This window comes from Pituophis catenifer, unplaced genomic scaffold, assembly GCF_029215685.1.
Source record: "Pituophis catenifer annectens isolate HBS135680 unplaced genomic scaffold, rPitCat1.0.hap2 SCAF_8, whole genome shotgun sequence".
In the NCBI taxonomy this organism is placed as follows: domain Eukaryota; kingdom Metazoa; phylum Chordata; class Lepidosauria; order Squamata; family Colubridae; genus Pituophis; species Pituophis catenifer.
In genome coordinates this window covers 30,311,279-30,335,913 of record NW_027256888.1, presented here as the reverse complement: position 1 = coordinate 30,335,913, position 24,635 = coordinate 30,311,279, and the positions used below count along the sequence as shown (strand labels likewise).

Here is a 24,635-nt window from a genome sequence, read left to right as displayed (position 1 = left end):
TTATTAGCGATTGAAGCTTGGATCTCATTCATCTTTGAGTCTAGCACATGGATATCCAACTTTAATTCTGAGTGGTTATTTAGCAGTTTCTCTTGCATCACTAACATAGTTTTTTGGATAAGTGACAGAGAGGACTGTACAGTTTGTAAAGTTGGGGTTGTTGGAGGTTTATCTATTTTCTGCAAGCCTTCTAATGACTTCTGAGTAGCTGGGGACGACATTGCTAAGGTAGGATTGGTAGGATTTTTTACCGGTTTTCAAGATTGTTGAAGTCATACTTGCCATTTCTTTCAAAATTGACTTTTGTTCTTTTATTATTTTCTCAATATTTCTCCAAATAATCATTCAGTGGCACTTGCCACTGTTTTCCACTATTAGTTATTTCTTGGAATCCTAATTAAGTTACTTGCTTTGTTAGGTTTGAGAGGTCTATTTATTTAAAGACTCTTCCTTAAATTCCTATCCTTAACCTTCTTAATCCCATTGACTTTGACCAGCAATATCACTTTCAGTCGGACTCTCAGGTAGATAGCGCTTGAATCACAATATTAATACTATCAAATGCTTGATTGTAATTGATTAAATACTAATTACTTATTTATACTTAATTAATTTAACAGCTAGTAAATAATTGAATAATTGTTAAGAATTAATTTTCTTTGTGGGGGATTAGTTCAGGTCCCTTAAATACAAACAATATCTATCGTTTTCTGGTGTCTTAAATCACTCTACTTCCTAGAATATACAGATATCCTCTATCTCTTAAGTTCCTATATCTTACCTAATTATTTTTTTTTAAATTGATTTATTTTATTTATTTATTTATTATATTTCTATACCGCCTTTCTCCCATAGGACTCAAGGCGGTGTACAGTCAAGAAAAATATAGACACACAAACATCATAAAATTGCTAATTAAAATTATTACTTAGTTTGGTCAATCAAATAAAACCCAGAATTAGATAACATTTAAAAAATCATTCACATGTTCGTATGTTTAGCCCCGCCTGTTGGAACATCAGGGTCTTGAGGGCATGGTGGAAAGTACGGAGATCAGGGATATTCCGTATCTCCGGGGGCAGTTCATTCCAAAGGGTTGGAGCCCCCACAGAGAAGGCCCTCCCCCTGGGAGTCGCCAGTCAACATAATTTGACTGACGGTACCCTGAGTAGTCCCTCCCTGTGAGAACGAACTCACAGGGAGCAAAAGACTGTCTCGTAGGTACTCAGGTCCTAAGCCATGGAGCGCTTTAAAGATGATAACTAACACCTTGAATCACACCCGGAAGACCACCGGGAGCCAGTGCAGCTTGCGTAGGAGAGGTGTTACATGGGCGTAATGAGCTGCACCCATAATCACCCGCGCGGCTACGTTCTGGACCAGTTGGAGCCTCTGGGTGCTTTTCAAGGAGAGCCCCATGTAGAGAGCATTACAGTAGTCCATACGGGAGGTAACTAGGGCATGAGTGACCGTGCGCAAGGCGTCCTGATCCAGAAAGGGACGCAACTGGCGGATCAGGCGAACCTGATAAAAGGCACCCCTGGCCACGGCCGTCAAATGATCTTCTAAAGATAACCGTGAATCCAGGAGGACACCCAAGTTGCGGGCCCTCTCTGTGGGGAGCAAGATCTCATCCCCTATTGTCAGTGATGGTACTAGCTGACTATACCGGGACGCCGGAAGCCACAGCCACTCGGTCTTGGAGGGGTTGAGTCTGAGCTTGTTTCTCCCCATCCAGATCCGCACGGCCTCCAGGCAACGGGACATCACAGCAAGGGCATCATTGGGGTGGTCTGGGGTGGAGATGTATAGCTGTGTGTCATCAGCATACTGATGAACACTCACCCCAAAACCACGGATCTCGCCTAGCGGTTTTACATAAATGTTGAACAGAAGGGGTGAGAGGACTGACCCTTGCGGCACCCCACAAATAAGGTGCCTCGAGGTCGACCTCTGCCCCCCTGCCAACACAAACTGCGAACGGTCAGAGAGGAAGGAGGAGAACCACCGAAGCACGGTGCCCCCTATTCCTAACCCCTCCAGCCGATGCAGTAAGATACCATGGTCGATGGTATCAAAAGCCGCTGAGAGATCTAATAGGACCAGGATAGAGGAGCAACCTCTGTCCCGAGCCCTCCAGAGATCATCCACCAATGCGACCAATGCCGTTTCCGTGCTGTATCGTGACCTGAAGCCCGACTGGAACGGATCCAGATAGACAACTTCATCCAGGTATCGGGGTAGTTGTCGCGCCACCACACTCTCAACAACCTTCGCAACAAAGCGAAGATTAGAGATTGGACAATAATTTGATAGTATAGCCGGGTCCAGGGAAGGCTTCTTGAGGAGGGTCTTCACAACCGCCTCTTTCAAGGCGGCGGGAAAGACACCCTCACTCAGAGAAGCATTTATAATCCCCTGGAGCCAGCCTCGTGTAACCTCCCGGGAGGCCAGTACCAACCAGGAGGGACACGGGTCCAATAAACATGTGGCAGCGTTAAGCTTGCCCAGAATCCTGTCCACGTCCTCAGGAGCCACAGAGTCAAACTCTTCCCAGATAACGCTCTCAAGACCTGCCCCCGTCTCCTCCCCTGGATCTACCCAATCGGAGTCCAGGCCTTCCCGAATCTGAGCGACTTTATCATGCAGGAATTGTACAAAATCCTCAGCTCGACCCTTTAAGGGATCTTCCCGTACCCCCACCTGAAGTAGGGAGCGGGTCACCCTAAACAGCGCAGCTGGGCGGTTCTCTGCAGATGCAGTAAGAGCGGAGAAGTAGCTAGACTTTGCCGCTCTTATCGCCACTAGGTAGGTCTTAATATAAGATCTCACCTGTGTTCGGTCAGATTCAGATCGGCTTGTCCTCCAATCGCTCTCCAGGCATCTTTTCCGACGCTTCATCTCTCTCAGCTCCTCAGAAAACCAAGGAGCTAGACGAGATCGGCATTGGGTCAGAGGCCGCAAAGGCACAACACAGTCCAAGGCCCCAGTAGCCGCCCTGTCCCAGGCGACCACCAGGTCCTCAGTCGAGTTGTGAGCCAGTCTCAGGAAATGGCCCAAGCTCCATCAGGAATCTTTCGGGGTCCATCAGGCGCCTGGGACAGAACCATTTGGTTGGTTCTGTCTCCCTGCGGTGGGTGGAAGTGACTTGAAAGTCCATGTGAAGGAGAGAATGATCAGACCATGACAAGGGCTTGATGTCTATATCCCCTATTCTTAGATCATTCAGCCACTGATCAGAGACAAAAATCAAGTCCAGAGTGTGATTCCCCAAGTGGGTGGAGCCTTGAACTACCTGGGTCAGGTCCATGGCCGTCATGGAAGCCATGAACTGCCGAGTCATCTCCGACATCTCACCAGCGGATGGCAGGTTAAAATCCCCCATAACAATAAGTTTGTTTATTAAGATTTCAAGTACAAAATAGTATATAACTCTAAGTGCAATAAATTACTATAAAAAATAAGTTACTACAAATAAATTCTACCAATATAAATAAATACAGTTAGATGCTTAACAGATTAAATATATAATTAGTCAGATATATAGTAGATATAAAGAGGTAGAAAGATATCTATTACTATATTATATTATAAATATTATATTATAACTTATAACTATTAAAGGTGAAGAAAGTTCAAAGTTTGGTGGTTATAAAAATTTACAATATTTGTTGTAATAGTTAATAATAATATATAAAATACAGATTACTGCATAAAGCGTATCTGGGATGGAGCAGAGTAAGTTTCTTTACTGCACAGCCTCCCAATTTCTCCCGGTCTTTCTTCTTTCCAAGTTCGGAGGTCTGAGTCTGCACTCTATGGTTGGTCTCAGTGCTAGATTGTCTCAAGCCAGTCCTTCAGATTGTTACTCTGTCCAGTCACTGAGATGGCAGCGTTTCCTGTTCTTCTCCACAGTCAAGTATAAACAAATCTCCACTGCCTTGTTTTCCGCTGGATCAGTGCTGTAGACAACCGAAAAAAGGAAGATTTTTCTGGGTTCCTTTCTCTTCTTGCTCGCTAAACCCACCAACTCTCTCTCTTGCGCAGAAAATCACACGCCAGTCTCACGCCAGTCTCTCAGTTCACCGCGCCGGCTTGTCAGGCTCCAACTTCTTTAGATCTCCTCCTTTAATTTCAGTCGCCGCTCTTTCCCTCGCTGAGCCCTTATTGCCCGACTCCGCCGGCCCCTTCTTTGATACCCTCTTTAGGCAGGAAAGGTGGGCTCCGATTTTGACACTGCAGCCTCCGAATCTCCTAGCTCCCGTCTCGTTGCTGGCTGCTACAGCTTCGGGTCCGCCATTAAGGCAGACTCACACACGTTAGATTGACAGAGCCGCCGGGTCTAGCAAGAAGCATTTGCAATTCGCTTTCTCGCTTGCCTGGTTCTCTCTATTGTCCGCGGGGCTCTCCAGGTCCCGTGCCCCCGAAGGGATCCCCAAAACACGGTGACAGATGGTGTTGAGGAGTAGCGGTCACTCACTCAGCACCATATCGCCGCAGCTCACCAACCGGAATTCCAAGCTTTTTTCATTATCCCCAGAAGGAACAGTTCCAATGTATATTCTAGTTGCGCTCCGGTTATTTCCTGCAACCAATTTTTTATTTTTTTCCAATATTTTTTCGATTCTGAACCCAGCCGCCATGAGTGATAGAAGGTACCCTGCTTTTGTCCACATTTCCAACAATTTGGAGTTAAATTTGGATATATTTTTGCTAATCTTGAGGGATAACAAATGCCAACGGTAGAACATTTTGTATTGGTTTTCTTTATATATTGCCAATCTTGTTATTTTATAATTTCTGTTCCAAATGGTTTCCCATTCCTCTAATTCAATATTGTGCCCTACATTCTTTGCCCACACTATAATCACTCCCTTCACTAATTATTCTGCTTTTTCAAATTCCAAAAAATACGTATACAATTTGATTATTAACTTTTCATCTGTTCCAATCAGTAATTTATCTAAGTGTTGTGTAACCAGTTCAATTCCATATTCCTCTTTATCTTTTAAATACCACGATATTATTTGTAGATAAGGCCACCAATCAATGTTAATTCCTTGTTTCTCCAGATCTTGCCTACTTTTTAAATTTCCTTGATCATCTAAAATTTCACAATATTTAACCATTTTATTTATATCCATAATGTTTGGGTGTATCTTGCCTCCATTGTTGACACCCACCCAGGCATTTTCATATAGTATTTTTTTCTTAGTTTCTTGAAATATTAACATTAAGGCCTCTCGTATTTTGTGATAAAAAAATATGAATGGGATTTATTTTCTTTGTCCCATAGAAAGGCATGCCACCCCTTTTGTAGATCATGCCCTTCCAATATAAGTAATCTTCTATTTCTTAAGTTTATCCACTCCTTAACCCAGGTTAAAATTGCTGCTTTGTAGTAGAGTCACCAATCTGGAAGCCCTAGACCTTCTCTGCTTTTACTATCTTGAAGGTCTGTTAATTTTATTCGTGCTTTTCTACCTGCCCATATAAATTTTGTGGTGATTTGGTTCAATTCTACAAAAAGAATCTTATCCAATTTTATAGGTATAGTCTGAAAGAGATATAACAATTTTGGCAATACATTCATTTTAATGGTTGCAATTCGGCTCAATATAAATAATTGTAATGCACTCCATCTTTCTAAATCCAATTTTATTTGCTGTAAAAGTTTTCCGTAGTTGTCTTCTTTTATCAAATAACAATACTAATATCACCAATATTTGTTACGTTAATTAATTTTACATAGTCCTAGTATTAATATTACTATTTGTATTAATAATAATAATAATAATAATAATAATAATAATAATAATATATAAACCTTCATTATTTAATTATTCAATATTTCAATGTATCATTCTAATGCCAATTACAACATTGTTTAAGCATGCATAATAATCTTTCAACCTCTAATCTTTCCATTTAATTTTTTAATTTCTTCTATTTAATCAGGCCATCCTTACTAATCCTAGTATAATATATATATTGTATTAAAATCTAATTTCCTTACTCCATTCTGACAACAATCACCATATTATTTAATATAATATGGTGATTGAAATAACATTTCCTTTCTATCCATCTTCTTTTGCCCATTTTAATATTTCAATTCTTATTTGTTTTTTGGCATACCTCCCATACTCCTCTCTTGGATCTTTGTCTCTATCTACCTCTGCATTTTTACTGTTTAGTCTAAGTATTCTTCTCATCTCAATTCTCTTATACTGCCAAGCCTCCAGGGTATCTGCCCAAACCCCTATCTCTTTTTCAATTGTATCTTCCCATTCCATTTTTAAATCTCTTAAAATACTTATCCCCTGATTTGTTTCATTAATCATTATGGTCTTTATTATCTTCTCTTCTTGTTTTGCTTGTTGATTTATCTGTTCTGTCTTTTCTTCCATTCTTTCCATTGTCTCCTCCCTCTCCTGGGCATCTTGGTCTTTATTCATTGTCCCTTGTAGAATATTTTCTATTTTCCCATCTATGCTTTGCATTAAATTGTTTACCTCCCTAAAGTTCTTTGTCATAGAGTCCTTAATGCTTTTGAACATCAATAATATTTATTTTGCACTTCCACTCATTTCCCCCATATGGAGCATCTCATCATCTTATTATTTTAATAAGGTCCACTTTTACTCAATAATTCAACAACTATATGTTCAGGTCTAATGTTGCTCCTCAAAAAATACTATAGTCACAGTTCTTTTATATCCCAGGGTTATTCAATCAGATGTTCAGGTAGTCCAGGAAACTCTCCAAATATCTCCTTATGTCTGCTCTATAAGTTTAATAGCATTAAAAAACTGCTTTACTTAGGTATCTTTCTTGTTCTCACCATTGAACCTCCCATAGTCATAAGATAGATAAGTATAGAACAGTAAATATTACCACAGTTCTCCAGATAAATGTTTCCTTTTCTAATCAAAAATTTTCCCAGGGTTGTAGAGTATGGTATATTTTCCTTCATCAGTAGATGGCAGTCTTAGCTTAGGTTTCAGCATTGTCTCAGTTCTAACAGCTATTAAATCCAATTTAAATTTGATTTATAAGAGCAAAGTCAATTATTAAAGTAGATCTAGCATTATGAAATGCCTTTCCAAAAAACACCTACCCAATTTAATCATCCAATTTTCTATACTTTGAAATTTTTAACTTTTCCCTCTCTTAGTTCTTTTCTTTCGAGTCTGTAGTTTTTCTCTGTGTGATTATTCACCGCTTTAATAAATAGAGTCTCTTTTGGATTTTCTCCTTCTTTTCTTTTTAAGGTTATGTTTTGAGTAAAAGAGGAATCATCTCACCCAGTTCCCTTCGCTGTTCATTTACACCACTCCTGCGCTTTCTTTGTTGCCTTGGCTGTCTTAGCTTCACAGCAGCCATTTTTGGCTACCTCTTCTCCTCGTCGTGAAGGAGAGAAGGAAAAAAATCCTGGAACAAGCAGGAGAGATTGCAACTCTCCACGACCTGCAGGATGCCCTTCTTTTCTTCACCACCCCTCCAGGGTGTTTTTAGCTCCTTTTGGAGCCTTTTAACATGGAGAACTCTGCATGCGAGTACGGAGATCCACTCCTCAAGTCTGATATCACCACGATGTCAGCTGGAAGTCCCAATCTCTGCATTTCTAAACAATTGCAGTACAGTTTTAAAATAACATGGATTAAAAATGCAGTTTCTGAGTGCTGAATGCTACATTTCATGTTTGCTGAAAGGAATTCAGTAAGAAGTATGTTTCAAATGATAACGTTGTTTTTTCTGTAGAAGTGTCAAAGACAACTTTAACAGTAGGAAAGAGTGATAATGCTAGAGCAGTAACTTCTGTTGAAGGAAAATCATCATTTGAAGCTGATAATAGTAAAAATATGGCAACAGCAAGGCTTCATGGATCTGAGTTAGTCCAATTATCATCTGAACCTACTCTGACGGAAGGTATGTCTTGCCAATTCTAAATTCAAGTATATTTAAATGTATTATTCTAATAAAGCAGGAAAAATATATTAAAGAAACTTGACAAGAATTTGTTACCTATATGAAACCCTGCAATCCATCTGTTTTATTCCAGCATACTTTTGGTCCTGATTGATTGTACAAGAGCATTATATCATTATAATGATACTTATTTCTTATATCTTTATTCTTTAATTCTGTCTTGTTTCTATTCGTATTGTAAACTGCTCAGGGTGTCAGTGCATTGGGATAGTTGACAAATGCTGTTACAGATAGGTCTCAACTTATGACTGTAACAGAGCATTCCCTGTGATGGTCATAAAGTGGATCACCCAGTAACCAACACAATTTCACTATCTTTTTTGTGGCGGCTGCCAAGAGAATGTGACAATCATTTGCTGTGCGGCATTTTCGCCAAAAATAGGAACTAACTGGCAAAAACATTGTAAATCACCATCATGTGATTCCATGACACTGCAAACAGCTGTAAATGTGCTAAGCACCCAAAATACAATCATTTGACGTGTGTGTGTGTGTGTGTGTGTGTGTGTGTGTGTGTGTGTGTGTTTAGAGATCTGTTGTGAATTTGAATGGTTGCTAAGCAACTAGTCATAAATTCAGGACTATATGTAGTTAAATATTCAATCAGACATAACAAACATGTAAAGATAATACAGAGAAATATTTAATAACATTTCATGTGGCATTTTAAAATATGACTTGACTGGTTATATCTTGCTATTGCTATTTTTGAGTTCTGTTAAAGATTTTTAAATGATATTCATGCATAATATTTCAAAAGAGTTTATGCCTTGCTGCTGAATTTACTGTGTGTAAATGTCTCCAGAAAAGCTAAAACTTTTCTCTATAGAATCAGATGATTTGGAAGCAGAATTGCTAGAAGAAACCCAAAGAAACAAATGTCAAACAAATATATTTCCTGTTGCTGAAGTGTGGGTTAATGAAGGAAAAGAAAAGGAAACAATGTAAGTCCCCATATTTTACACTGCCTCCATTTGAAAATCAATTTTTGACAAACTAATAATAAACTATTTGCTTTTTTTCCTGGTTGTGATACTCCCACAGGTCAGAAGTTCATACTGATAATTGTCACTATGACGACAACAAAGATCTTGCTATAGAAGATGGAATTCATAAAAAAATACCAATCCATGATGAACCATCAATAGGTCAGCACCTGCAATTGTTTAAAGCAAAACTCCTCCACATTTTTGTACTGATTGGTACATTTGGAAATTTCAGAACATTTGTGGGTATAGTCACAAAATGAATGCTATTAGAGAATTTTCCCAAAATAGCTGGCATGTAGGGACAGAGATAGTCACAAAACCACTGAGAATATATTGATTATTCCTATTTATCTATATCTTATTAGAGAGCTGGTGAACATTGGGCAGTAGTCATCTAACATTTCTATCTTTAGGAACATTTTTGGATTTATTTAATGCACAAGTGCATTCCTATAAATGAAGACATTTGAAGACTCTCTCATCTTAGATAATTTAACGAATTCTCTGTTAATTCTAATGCTATATCTATTGTTTACTGTTTTATAATATTGTTTTATATTGTAAGCTGCCAGAGTCCCCACAAATAAATTTAATAAATAATAATAATGTATTTTGCAGCTTGTGAGCTTCCTGCTGACTGATAGATTGCTATGTATGCACATACATAACACACCTGCATGCACACAAGTCACATTTAAAATACCAATAAAAGAGAATATTTGTAGTTCAGGATTGAAATGAGGGAGTATAGCACTGATGATGAAACATCTGCAATAAAACAACCAAGCTCAGAGAGCACCAAAGACCTCTCACATTTAAAGTGTTCCTTCTGGAATGGAATATGGTGGGCCATAACACATCCTTACATAATTAACATCCTTAGGTCTTTAAATGGTAAAATGGGACTGGATTGGATGTGTCTGGATATTTATTTATTTAAGTACATTTACAACACATGTACGGCAACCCATTTACAACAAATCTAGGCAGCTAACAATATTAGTAACATAATAAAACAATCATAATAATACAGTGGCAAATGAGAAAACATTTGCATCCTTAACAATCATCTCCTGACCCGCATGCCTAGATAATAACCATGTTTAAAGGCTTTTCACAATGCTAATTGGAGCCAGCCTCACCCACATTATTTTTTTCTATGTTGTTCAGTTTAAATAGGAAACCTGTGTAACAAAATCTACTTACCTGAAAATAAACCTCTTGTGATCCCAATATTCTTAAGGAACAGAACTGTCAGCAGAATTTTGTCTTTATATCTGATTCTTTCTGATCAGTACAAGGATGTAGGAAGAAAAAAATGCAGATGACACAGAAAAGAGATCATGTGATGAATGAAAGAACTCTTTTCCTTTTGCCATTTATCCTGCTGAAAAATCTCCACTTTTCTCACACATAGGCTTTCATAGTCTATGGCGATGTGGAGGACAGTTATTTACTGTTTAATTCAAATGAATTATGAATTAAGCACAAATTTTAAAAAATAATTATAGAAAAGCTAACTATTGTAGTTAATAATGAAAACATTGTATTAAGACTTTGATAAGATATCTTTAAACTAATAAAAGAGATGTTTGTAAGAAGTCTGTCTTAAGCACTGGAAGCACTATTAGAAATTATAAAGAAAAATGCAATAAATGTTATATAAACTAAGTCTGGAATATTTTACACAGGATAGTTGATAATAATAATCCTGAGAACAAGGAGAGGAAGAATCCAGTTGAACAGTCTTCTAGAATCAAGTTTATCTGCTTTTGTTCTTTTTGTACGACTGTCAGATGTAATAAGCCCCAAACCTGGGACTGATAATTATTTCTCTTGAGCTGAGCAGCAATGCTTTTTTCAATAGTGTTGCAGTAGAAACAGTCAAGAATTGAAAAGAACCAAATTTGATTGACAGGACTTCTTAACATTCATTAGGTAGATAAAATTTAATGACTTGAACATAAAATTACTGAATTTAACTGACAACTTGAAAAAAACTGTTTATTTCAGATAGGAGGGAATGCTGATGCATTGTTTTAATAACAATGTACAGTATTCATATTTTAATTCTAAAATGCTTGCTAAATATAAAATTCCTTCAGATGTCTGAATCATTCTTTTACTTAATTGGAGCCCTTGAATTGTTACTATTGTATATGTATTTTTAAAATAGTTTGGTCTTTATTATACCAGAGACCAACAGCCCTGCACTGCCTGAACCCTTTTTTCAGAAGGTCCAGGAACACCAAGCAAGACTAGTAGCTTTTCCAGTTCTTTCAACACAGTCTTCCTTTGAAGATTCTCTTCCAACAAGGTCACGCTCTGTATCGCCAGAGAAAACAAAAGGCAAAAATTCAGTGTTGGTAGGGCTTTCTACAGGTCTGTTTGATGCAAACAACCCAAAGGCAAGTGTTAAAAGTCTTTTATATCTTTCACAATCTAAATCCTGTAATTGAAAGCAAACACATATTTTTTATGAACTGATTAAGCCACATAAATTAATATAAAATGTTGGGTTTTGCATGCACATGTATGGATTTATTTGTTAGTAGATACAGCATTTCTTCTAAATGATTATAAAATTATGATATTTGACCTGTACAGCAGGGGTTCCCAACTCCTGAGACACAGATAGGTACCGGTGTGTGGCCTATTAGGAACCAAGGTGCATAGCTGGAAGTGAGTTACCGGTGAGGGACAAAATCGAAACCATTTCTCCCGCCCCCAGTCTGTAGAAAAATTGTCTTCCACGAAACCAGTCGCTGATGCCAAAAGGTTGGGGGCCACTGCTGTACAGTACAAGAATTACATACAACAGTTTTCATATAAAAGAGACATTTTGTAATGTTGGAAACAGATGGCATTCTGGGAAATTATGTTTGAAATAGAAATTTTATTTAAGAATTTAAAAGTTGTGAAAAAGTTATAATGTTTGTTATACGATAAACAGTTTATCACATTATATATTGTTATAAACCTCTATTACATAATGAGAAAAATTCAGTTTTGTCAGGAAAACTAACAGTTTAATCTGTTCTATTAACAACCTGTAACTTCTTCCCATTGCCAAACAATATAGTTGCTTCATTCTTAGAGATAAAAATAAAGATAAATTTACTTTGTTACAATATTTTATATTCATATCTTGATTTAGATACTATGTTATTTTGATATTGCTTTTTGATTTAATCTATTCATGTAATGCACTATTTCATTTCAGTTGCTGAGAACATGTTCCCTTCCAGATCTTTCAAAATTATATAGAACATTAGTTGATGTTCCTAGTGTTGCAGATGTCCAAAATCAAGAGAATCTTGAAATTGATGATGTTGAAGATGTACCAATTAAAGAACATTCAGATTCTGAAGAAATGTGAGCTATCCTACTTCACTAAAAGTATTTAGAGAATGTGTTTGGCATGATTTTCATGAGAATTAAAATAAATGATAGTATTAATAAAAGGTAAATTTTAAAAAAGGGGTTGTTTGCTATCCCAGTCTGGTACTCTTCAAAAGATCGGGGCTGCAGTTTTCAGAGGTCCCAACTAGTATTCTCAGTGCCTCTTTTGGTTGGGTGTTTGGTCCCCAGTACATTTGAGGTGCGCAGCTTGGAGAAGTCTAGGTTATGCTGGGGCATGTTGGTGTCTTTAATCAGGAAGGGAAAACAGTTCAGAACATACTTTGAACAGTAATAAAAATGCAAAAAAACCAAATACGTAACCATTTTTTATTTCTTTACAGTACATTAACTATTAATGCACCTGATGGAAATCATTCATTAATTCAGTTGTAGAATACTTTGAAGTGTTTTATTGGCGAAATTGGAATGTAGTAATTACAGAAGGTTGATCACCAATAGAATGGCTTGGAAAGGAAACTGAATGTCTGTTGCTGCAAAATACATTCTGGGAGTGAGCACAAAAGGTTTTGAGAAACAGGCAAAATGTCTACAGACTTAGACATTGAGACAAACGAAAAAAGTTTTCATTTATGCACTTTGTTACCTTCATTAGCAATGATAGCTGGGCTTGCTGATTTTACAGGTTAGCAGGCTGGAGGACTTCCCTGCCTGCCCCCCATCCCCACCTCAGCCTTTTGGGTCTTTATATACTTGATCCACTTGTTCTTTGATATCCTGGCTTGGTCATTCTTGCCAAGGGTCTCCTCCCATGGCATCTATCCCCTAACAATGATGTGAGAGGGGTTTCAGAACTTGTGCTGTCTTTCTGGTAATTATCAGGTAAACTTATATATTAAAATACTTTTTGTAGCAGATAAATTAAGACCTATTCCAATCAAAACAGCAACTTTAAAAGAGAATTAACAAAAGAACCCCCACTACTTTAGGGAGAACCTAAGATGGTAATGGTCTGTTACATGTTTTCATCTAAAAAAAATACTATAGAGAAATTGGAAGGATATTTCAGTTTATTCTAAACCACAAAAAAAATCTTAAGAGAAATTATTTCCTCTGGCACAATCTGGAATATACATAAAAGTACAGAAAATTATTGAGCTGGCAAAGATAAAAGATATAAAATGAGGATTCAAAACAACATACAAAAGCAAAACAATCATCTGAACTTAATCGAACAGCTAGTTAAAACATATTGACTTATTTCTATAGAAATAGAAGTTTTTCTTGAATTCCAGTGCTTCCTTTTAACTGGGCTTTACTTTTTTCCCCTGGAAATTCCAATTTTTAATCTGAAGTCTTCAGAAACAGTGTTAATGTCTTTTCTCAGTTTCAGTCTAGCAACAATTTCTTAATTTCTTCATCAATTTCTGCTCAAGTGTGTAAAATAATTCAGATTTTTCCTTCTCAAAGACAGAGTGGTATATCTTTCTGTGTAGGTTGGAAGCTACCTTCATTCAGGAGATGTACTGTATATTTAAACTAAGATACTAGTTAGCATGTAAGCTGAAGGTTTGCAACCCACTTTCTCACCGAAGTAGTACATCCAATTGCACAGTTATTTGTGAATTTCTTGATTTATAAAGTAGTTCTTAAATATTCAAAACCTATGTCTTGTAACAGCTAATATCGCTTCTGCTTTGTCTCAGTGGTTGCATATCATTTTCATTTTGTAAAAGCTAATTGTTTTATTCATGGAGAGATATAATCACCCACTCTTAATTAGAATCTTACTTTCTTATGCTCCTCTTGCAAAATGGTTGAGGAATTCAAGTTTAGAATTTGAGATTTTCCATTTATTTGTTGTAACCACACACACTGTCCTGAAATAGTGACTTGTTTGCTCAGATATATCATACTTAAGAAAAATTCTCTTTCTGTTAAGCAGGCCTCTTTGTTAAGATCTATCTGCATGACAATGAGACAGAGAATGAAGTTTTCAATTATGACTCCTTATAAACTGAGAAAGCGAAGATAATTAAGATTGTATTGGCTTCTCTTTGCCAGTCTGTCTGATTTGTACTTCCTATTATTGATTTCAGTGTTAAAATGGTTTTACTTCTTAAGCAAAGAACCTCAACTGTTTTGAATTCACAAGACTGGAGTTAAATTGAATAAATGAAACAGAAATTATCTGTAAAATGTTCAGTATTCATATCAGCATAAAACAAGGTCCAATTCATGTGATATATTTCAATCTATAGTATATTCTATAAAGCTGTTCACTTAACCAAGATCCAAAATTAAATTTATGATTGAGTTGATCACTTACATTTCCCATATCTGTTTGATATTTCTAATGCAAAATAATACTTTTCTGATAATTATCCACATGATCAGATAAGGGTGTCATTGTAGATCATATAAAAAATCCACAGAGGAGTGATTTTAGCACAGCAAGTACATGACAGAATAACCACATGGCACAGTCTTTGTTGTCTATGATCAGTATTAGCTATTATTGTGGATAAAAACATGTTTTGCAGTTTTAGCTTCAACATTTCTGAAGAATTCACTCTTGATTAAAGTAATAGCCAAAAAAAATGTGTTTACAGAATCTTTGGGGAGACAGATACAGATTTGCAAGAGCTTCAGGCATCGATGGAGCAGTTACTTCTAGAGCAACCCAGTGATGAATTTAGTGAAGAGGAAGAAACAACATTAAAAGCCAAATGCCTAGGAAATGATACAGAGGTGGAAGAGGATGGCAACAATTTCAGTAGTGAAAGTGCTTTTAATGAAGAATGGCATTCAGGTATGCTTCGGTTCTGTATTTGTTTTATAGAAAGGTAAGTCTGAAATTGGTGAGTCAGTCTTCATCTTGTATGATGTTTAAACAAAGTTAACCTCAGGGACAAATCATTAGGACTATGTTACATATATATCCATTTATCAAATCTACTAAGCAAGCATTTTATTTAGCATTAATTGAAGTAATGGGTACTGTGTTTCTCAAAAAAGATGACCCACCTTGAAAAGAAGCCCTATCACTGGAGGAGCACATGCGATCAAATTAAGCCCCACCCACAAAATTAGCCCTAATTAAGACCCCACCCACCCCGGGGTGCAGGGGGTGGGGCGAGGCACACAGGTAAAAAATAAGCTAGGGTGGGGAGGGGGGGTGGAGCTGCCCTACTTACCAGGCCTTGCACACCCCAACACCTGCCAGCCTTCTTCTGTGGCCGCTTGCTGCCACTCGCACACATCACCCTGGCCTCCATTTTGCCTTCAGATGCCTGCCAGAAGGCATCTTCAGCCGATAACACAGCTCCGGATCGATCCAGTGCCTTCTTTTTGGAGAAACACAGTAGCTTGAGATTGAACTATTGTTGTCCATGTCCATGTCCATGTCCATGTAAATAATTGCAAAATGGCCATTAAAAAGAGAATAGTGTTGTGCTCTATTATCAATTGCCCATTACTACAGGTGTGAACAGGAATTTTCTTAAAATAGATCATACTGAAGCTCTGTCCAGTCTGCCACTGCATATTTAGGACTAATGTGTCAGCATCCTTCAAAACTATTTCTAATTTTACTGAGCAACAGTTTACAGGTAGAGAATGTCTTATCACATTTGACTTTGAGATTTGTGCAAAGTGTGGAAATTGTTGAAGGTGTGTACAGTCTTAAATTATTTAATTGGATGCACAAAATAATTAAGACATATGGCAACTTTTTGAAACTTTTTCACTAAGATAATGGGAACAATTATTTATTTTCCATTGGTTAGAACCAACCTCAAATATTATGTCCAGTTCTGAACAATTCAGAAAAATTGCTAAAGACTCAAGATTAAAAGTTAAAATTTATGAAAAGAGAAAGGATATTTATTTATTTATTTATTTATTTATTATTCGTATTTCTATGCTGCCCACTCTCCAAGGACTCTGGGCGGCTTACAACAAAGACAACATGAACAACATATTGCCCCCAACAATCTGGGTCCTCATTTTACCTACCAAGGAAGGATGGAAGGCTGAATCAACCTTGAGCCGTTGAGATTTGATCTGCTGATCTACTGAACTAGCAGTCAGCTGAAGTAGCTGCAGTACTGCACTCTAACCACTGTGCCACCTCGGCTCTTTATTTAGATACAAGGGTGGAAATTCATCCTTCAGATACCTGAAAAGATGTTGCAAGTAATTCAAGACTTGTTCTTTCGCATTCCAAGTACAGGACATGGAATAATAGATTTAAGTTACAAGAAGTTAGATTTTGATTGACTGTTAGCAAAAATTTATTAACAGATTATTCAAATTATCCAAAACTGGTGGGTAGCTCTTAATTGGATGAGTTTCAGAAGAAAGTAGACAGTTGCCTGGATGCTTTAATTTGGATTCCTGTTCTGAGTGGAAGGTTGAATTCAGTGCCCTTCAGAGTCCTTTTCTGATCTATGATTTTAATATTGTAACATTTCTTAATTTCATTAGTGCTATTTTATACTGAGCAAGCCTTTAATAAATATTATTTTGCCATTGCCATGAGGATAACCTGCCTTTGTTGCTGTGTCAGCAGAATTCCATTGTTGTGGGAATTACTTGATATAACCAACTGAAAAATAACTGATGAAATTCAAGGCCTGACTAGGTGGCTCAGTGGCTAAGACACTGATCTTGTCAATCAGAAAGGTCGGCGATTCAAATCCCTAGTACAGGTCTCCTGCGTGAGCAGGAGGTTGGACTAGATGGCCTCCAAGGTCCCTTCCAACTCTTGTTACTGTTAAAGGCAGCATAGTTTGAAGAACATTGTTTTCAATGCATAGTTACCACCTTGCAGACTAAAAATTCCAGTGTATATGGTTATTAATGATTGGTTGCAATCAATGTTCATTACATAGATACAAGATCTTGATGTGAATTAACTAATAGGTGTAAATGTGAATTGGTTTTGTTTTGTTTTTTAATGTTAAATGCTGCTTGAGTTTGTGTACCTTTTTTTTTTTTAAACTGGGGGTTTATGAATGTCAGATTCCTCCTCCCCCTCCCCCACCAGGAATGTTCTGTGCTTGCAGATGCCGAGACCAGTGGTCGGCAAACCACGGCTCGTGAGCCACATGCGGCTCTTTGGCCCCTTGAGTGTGGCTCTTTCACACTCGTGATGCCCTGGCCGGCTGTGGCTGAGCCGGGAGCATGCGCATGCGCAGGGAGACCCTCCTCAAGCGAGCACTGAAGCTCAGAAAAGGTGCGTGCAGGGTGGGCACCGGCTTGCTTAAGGAGGGTCTCCCCACGTGTGCGCATGCTCCCAGTTCAGCCACAGCTGGGAGTATGTGCTCTGAAGAGTTCCTGTGAGAAGCGGCACGGGGTAACGAGACCCCTCCCGCTCAGCCAAACGCTGGGTTCTTGCCCAGGTATGGAGGTGGAGAAAGAAGAGACGGAATAAGGCTACCAAGAAAGCGTCTACTACAGCTACCTCCTCCGCCAAGAAGCCGAACTGTGAAACTGGAAGTTTAGCGAAGCGGATTAGAATGATGGCGCAGGAGGAACTTCCTGTCCCATCCTGTTAAGACCCTCCTAATCGAGCAGCCGCTCACCTCCTGACCGAGGAGAACAGTTACCCGAAGGGAGGGGGAGAGACACACAGAGAGAGAGATGGGGGGAGAGAGAGACATAGAGACAGATACAGAGTGATACATAGAGAGGGGTGAGAGATGGGAAGAGAGGGAGAGATACAGAGGGAGAGAGACATGGGGGGAGAGAGGAGGAGATAGGAAGAGGGGGAGAGAGACAGAATGGTTTTGTGGCTGGGTAGGCGTGGCTAGGGGGTCATGTGACTGGGTGAGTGAGTGACATCGAGTTGGCCACGCCCAGCCAGGTTTTGTGGGTCCGGTGTGTGTTTTTTCTGTGGGAAACGAGTCCAAGTGGCTCTTTGAGTGTTTAAGTTTGCCGACCCTTGGCCTAGACAATATCCCTGTGGTTAATTTTTTTTACCCTGTAGTACATTGTACTCTAAAATTGATACTTTTGAAATAATAACAGTAAATGTAGTAGAAATGAATGTACATTGTAATTAGTTCTTAAAAGTAGTTGAATTTAAACCAATTTATACTAATTTAAATAACATGATAAATCTTCAGATCGCAATCTTCCAATTATCTACTACAGCAGCCATAGTGGCGCAGTGGTTAGAATGCAGAATCACAGAGTGACTATGCTCACTGCCAAGATTTCGATCCTGACTGGCTCAAGGTTGACTCAGCCTTCCATCCTTCCGAGGTCGGTATAATGAGGACCCAGATTGTTGGGGACAATATGCTGACGCTGGAAACTGAACAGAGACTGCTGTAAAGTACTATAAAGTGGTATATAAGTCTAAGTGCTATTACTATTGCTACTTTGACACTTAGATATGCAACCATATTATTTTACTGTTATATTTGCATATGGTCATACGAAGCTATAGAATATTCATAATAAGTCTTGAGTGTGCATATGACAACTTCAAAATTTAGACAGGAACTGGAAAAAGGATAAAATAAGTATTGCTACAATAAAAAATGGAATGCTAAAATGTTTTCTCATATTTCTTCATAGACAATAGTGATGGTGATAATGCCAACGAATGTGAGGAATATAATAGTGTGTTCAGTCATCTAGAAGAGCTGAGATGTAACCTGGAAAAAGAAATAGGCTTTGAAAAATTCATCAAAATTTATGAAGAAATAAAGGTTTGTAGAATGTTTAATATGAAGAAAATGGAGCAAAATTATTATCTAGTAATAATGATCTCCTTTATAATATGAGAACTTTTTTAATGAAATTAAGCTAATATAGTTATTTTTCAAATGAGTTTTAACATACAATTTCTTAGGGATGCTCTAAGTAATTTATTGTGTTCAGGAGCTGGAGGCCCATTTATGCCTTGATAACTTCTGGCTGGTAGTATATCATTTTCTGAATAATATGATTTAGAGACAGTCCTCCATAACTGCTAACGTCTACTCCCCTTCCCAGATTTCCACTGAAAAGGTAGCTTAATAATGATAGTTTCTATTTAGATTTTAGCAAAAAAAAATATTAGCAGTTTTGGTTCCTTGTTGGATCTGGATGAGGAAAGTTTGTGATCTTATAATATTTTATTACGTTAAGTAATACATATCTACGCCTTATTTTCTAGGCTATACATGAAGATGAAGATGAAAGCATTGATATTTGTTCAACAATAGTTCAAAATATTTTAGGAAATGAACATAAACATCAGTATGCTAAAATTCTCCATTTAGTAATGGCAGATGGAGCATACCAGGAAGGTAAGTATCTGACAAGCACGTGTTCAGTGTTATTTTTCTGCTGACTGCCTATTCATGGTTAGCTAGTTATTGTGTAAAATGCCATTTTTTGTTGTACAACAGTTGTTTCTATATATACTAGAAAGTTATATATTTTTAACTAGTAAATATTAAATATAGAACTACTACTTTAACCTTTTAAAAGTTGCCAAAATTCTACTAGTTAATAGGATTCTATCCAGTAGTAATAACTTCAGCTTGGGTTTGCCCATTCTTGGATAGAACATAGTCCAATTTGTCATACTGCAATTTGTAATTGTACATTTTTCTATTTAATGTTTTTAATGGAAATTATATTAGATGTGTTCATACTGCAGAAAGTATATATGCTAAAATACACAGCATTTTGTGTATTATGTGTATTGACTTGGTACAATGTTAATCTTGATCCTTTTCCCTGTTATTAAAAGAGGCAAAAACAGGATTTTGCTAGTTCCTGAGATTTTTTCATAACTAATATGAAACAATTTTACAGATGCCTAATATTTAATATAAATTGAGTTGTATTGTTCCTAATCCCACACATGGAACATGCAGCTAGAGGGATTTAAATTATTTAAAAGAAATAGACCAAATAAAAGAGGAGGTGGAATTGCACTATATATAAGAAATAACTACATCTCTATAGAAATACAGCACAACAATGATGAAAACTGCCTTGAATGCATTTGGGTCAATATAAAAGGGAGAAAATGACATTGCCATAGTTTATACTATAGTATAGGCCACTCAACCAAACAAGGAATAGATGAACTTTTTGCTAGTCAGTTAACTAAGGTATGTAGGAAGCACATCACAATAGTAATGAGGGACTTTAACTACCTTGACATCAACTGGGAAGCCAAACTCTGCACCAAGTGGAAGATCAAACAGGTTCCTGAGAAACCTAGCAGACAACTGTCTCCCCAAAAGCAGATTAAAAAAGCAGTATGGATTAGCCATACTGGACTTAATTCTCACTAACAATGATAGAAGAACCTTGGGGGAGAGCTACAGGAACCTTGGGGAAGAGTGATCATGCAATATTGGAATTCAACATTATGCAAGCACAAGCAGTAGAACAAAGTCAAACTAGAGTCTTGGACTTTAAGAGAGCTAATTAAAATAAACTTAAAGAGATCTTGGGAAAGATTCCATGGATGAGAATCCTCAAGAGGAAAACAACTCAAGAAGCTTAGGAAATTTTGAAAAGTGAGATTACAGCAGCCCAATCTAGCACAATACCAATGAAGAAGAAAAATAACAGCTTTCAAAAGAAACCAGCCTGGCTGCATAAAGAACTCTCTGATAAATTGAAAGACAAAAAGGACAAGTATAAAAAGTGGAAAGAGGGGCACACAGCTAAGGCAGAATATCAGCAAATAGCCCAAGGCTGCAAAGATGAAGTGAGGAAAGCTAAGGCTCATAATGAACAAAGGCTTGCGACAAAAGTAAAGCATAACAAAAAAAAGCTTCTTCCGGGGGTGAAATGCTCCCGGTTCGGACCGGCTCGGCCTTAGTAGATAGCGATGGCGGTGGGTAGTTCGGAGAACCGGTAGCAAAAATCCCTGCCCCCGCCCCCCATGCCCAGCTGAGCCGTGTGATCATCAGAGCCTTTTTTTCCTTTTAAATGGCTCTGACGAGCCAAGTTCTGAAGATCCCAACTGAGTTTCCTGCTAATCAGGCAACTCAGCTTGGATTGTCAGACCCATTTAAAAGAAAAAAAGTTTCTTTTTTTCTTTCTTCCCCCCCCCCCCCCAGCCTCCAGCTTGCTGGTCGCAATGCCTGCCTTGCTTCGCTTGCTCTAATACCTGCAATCCATTGCATCAGCAAGCAACTGAATATCCCTGCTTGCAATCAAGCTCATCGGTGAGAGCTCTATCTGCAACTTTAAGACTTGTGGACTTCATCTCCCAGCAAAGCTGGCTGAGGAATTCTGGGAGTTGAAGTCCACAAGTCTTAAAGTTGCCAAGGTTGGAGACCCCTGTTTTATTGGGTAAGTTTTTTCCCCCTTTGGGAGCTTTAAAAAAAATAGTTAATTGGGGTTTTTTTTAAGTTGTTCTTTTTTTAGACCTAGCCATTTAAAGTTTAGGAAGTTTTAAATTTAGCTGCTTTTATATAAAAATAAATTAAAATAAAATATTTGTGCAGCTTTCTGAGATTTAGTGTGTTTCTGTAGTGTTTCACTCTAACTACACAAACACACAAAATCTCTCAAAGCTGTAAGTGGAGTTTTGTGTGTGTAAAGTGTGAAAGTTCTTTTTTTGGGCTCTTTGTGGCTGTGTGAGGTTCCTGCTTGTTGGGGGGCCATTTTGGGTCTAGCATAGCTGCTTTTACATTGTGGGTGAGCCAGTTGTGTTGTGTTGTGTTTTGTAGGTTAAAAAAGGGCAAAGAAGTGACATTGACTTCGCCACGCCCACCCAGTCACCTTACCACCAAGCCCCGCCCACTAATTAAGCCACACCCACAGAACTGGTAGCAAAAAAAATTAGATTTCACCCCTGGCTTCTTCCAACATGTTAAAAACAAGAAAAAAGTCGAGGAAACGATTGGTCCATTGGTGGGAGACAGTGGCAAGAAGGTGACAAGCAACAGGGAGAAAGCAGAACTACTTAATTCGTTTTTTTGCATCTGTCTTTACACAAAGGGAAAAAACAGTCCAACCTATCAAAAACAGCACCACAAAAAACAGATTAGGAACACAAGTTAAAATAGGGAAGAAAATGGTAAGTGAGCACCTGTCCACCCTAGACGAGTTCAAATCACCAGGACCAGATTGATTACACTCTAAGGGTTCACTGAACTATATCTTTCAAAGATCTGGAGCACTAGGGAACTGCCAGAAGTTTAGAAAAGAGCTGATGTAGTTCCCATCTTCAAAAAAGGTGGGGGAAATAGATCCAGGAAACTACAAACCTATCAGCCTGACCTCAATGCCAGGGAAGATTCTGGAAAAGATAACCAAGCAACGAATTAGCGAACACCTAGAGGCAAACAAAACAACCAAAAGCCAACATGGGTTTGTCAAAACCAGATCATGCCAGACAAATCTTACTGCATTCTTTGACGAAGTGACACAATTAGTGGACCAGAAGAATGCTGTCTATATAATTTACTTGGACTTCAGTAAAGCATTTGATAAAGTAGACCATAACCTATTACTTGATAAGATAGAAAAATGTGGGTTAGACAGCATCACCACCAGATGGATTTGTAACCGCATTCAACGTGTAGTCCTCAATGGAACTGCATCTACACGGAGGGAAGTATGCAGTGGGGTACCCCAAGGTTCTGTTTTATTATGCTAAATAAATAAATTAAATTGATGCAGATCTAATATAGCTTCCAAAACAGAGATGGAAGGTTGCAGAAGTAAAGGGGAAAAGGTATATGATGCTCCTACAAGTTAAATACTAGTTTTCTGATAGATACTTAAACGTTATATTTGTACCATGCTATTTATTAAAACTAGCTTTTGTTACATAAGTGAAGTATATGTCTCTAAAACTTTAATATATAAAACAACATGAATCATGGTAAAATTAAAAATTAAATTGAGAAGACTTTAACTATAAAAGTTTAAGTAAAAAATATTTAAGTATAAAAATAGAAGATTTCTTATTTACTTAGTACTTTTTCATTATTTCTTAGAGGGTAGTGTTTGTTGTCTTTTACTAGATTAGCAGTTTTGAAAGTCTGCTTGCTAAAAATTGTTTTTCCCATAATTAAATATTTTAAAATCTTTCTTTGCAGACAATGATGAATAACATGCTTTGGTGACATTCTAAGCAAAAGCAGGTGTATGGATTTTATTCTGTAATAACAAACTGTACAACAAAAATAACACCTTATTGGAACAGACTTAAAATCCTGTTGGTTGCAAGAAGAAAATGGGAAAAAAAATGACTCTTCACCATTTTATAAATATATGTTGATATATAGCTTCAATCCTTCAGTAACACATTGAAGACTGTGTTCTATTTATAATGAATGACAAGGAATAGAAAGACTGACTCAGAAATAATTTACCGTTTAAAAGTATCATGTGTGAACAAGCACATGAACCAATCGCTATTATTGTTTTTTTCTTTTTATCTAAACAGTAAGAAGGAACAAACAAAATAATATATTTTTGTGCTCCTAACAACTTTCTTAAAAACCTTGACTGCTATTGGTGGAATTTTTAAAGATGACTTTGTTTTCTGCGTAGGATGACCATTTTTCAGTAATACTACTTGATTTTAAGTGCATACAACATGGAAATGCATACATTTCCCTGAAATTAGTGGAACATTTTACATGCATTTAATATAAACTTTAGTTTTGATTTTTTCTGTAGAATGTGATTGTAAAATTATTTACAAATCTCAGAATTTGTGACATGATCAGTTTATCATTTTTCTGCTTGAAACCCCTCAATTCAGTTTCAATACAATTTTTATCAGCTTGCAGCATTAAGTGATTTTCCACTGTAAAAAGAGCTTTCAGAATGAAAGTTTCTTGTTAGAGTACTATGTACACAGCAAAGTCTGCTGCTTTTTTCGTTCACCTGTAACAAGGCCATCCTAGCAAAAACAAATGCAGTATTGCTGTTGTTTTGAAAGTTAGATGCATATTCTACAGCTGGGTTGTTTAAAAGGAAAAAGCTGGATTTTATTTCCTCCGCTTCTCACTGAAAAGTAATTCTTTAGTAGGGAGAGAGAGAATTTCTGCAAGATGATGAATCAAAGCATTTATAGTATGTAACATAGTATTGACCAGCTGAATCAGCTGTATAACAGTGGTTTATGTTGAATATATAATTCTGTATTTCCTGGCTAACAATGGAAAGTGGAATGTATATAAAGTATAATTAAATTTTTAAAGTAATTATAACTATATGAAATAAATATTGGAGATGTTGTTTATTTGGATTTGGATTTTCTTGATTTATGCAGCTAATGAATTTCCAAGTTTATATTGCAGGAAAAAG

The 24,635-nt window shown here is 37.3% G+C and overlaps 1 protein-coding gene across 1 annotated transcript in view; it reads left to right on the top strand.

Annotated features, from left to right (window-relative positions):
- NEK1 (NIMA related kinase 1) overlaps positions 1 to 23,701 on the top strand; it is a 93,970-nt gene extending 70,269 nt beyond the window's left edge. The window contains exons 27-35 of the mRNA XM_070948562.1: positions 7,765 to 7,932; positions 8,822 to 8,936; positions 9,037 to 9,140; positions 11,178 to 11,389; positions 12,205 to 12,356; positions 14,954 to 15,153; positions 18,930 to 19,063; positions 19,513 to 19,645; positions 23,417 to 23,701. Coding sequence (XP_070804663.1) covers positions 7,765 to 7,932; positions 8,822 to 8,936; positions 9,037 to 9,140; positions 11,178 to 11,389; positions 12,205 to 12,356; positions 14,954 to 15,153; positions 18,930 to 19,063; positions 19,513 to 19,645; positions 23,417 to 23,430 — 1,232 coding nt within the window. The 3' untranslated portion in view covers positions 23,431 to 23,701. The remainder of the gene's footprint in view (positions 1 to 7,764; positions 7,933 to 8,821; positions 8,937 to 9,036; positions 9,141 to 11,177; positions 11,390 to 12,204; positions 12,357 to 14,953; positions 15,154 to 18,929; positions 19,064 to 19,512; positions 19,646 to 23,416) is intronic.
- Positions 23,702 to 24,635: the final 934 nt, after the last annotated feature.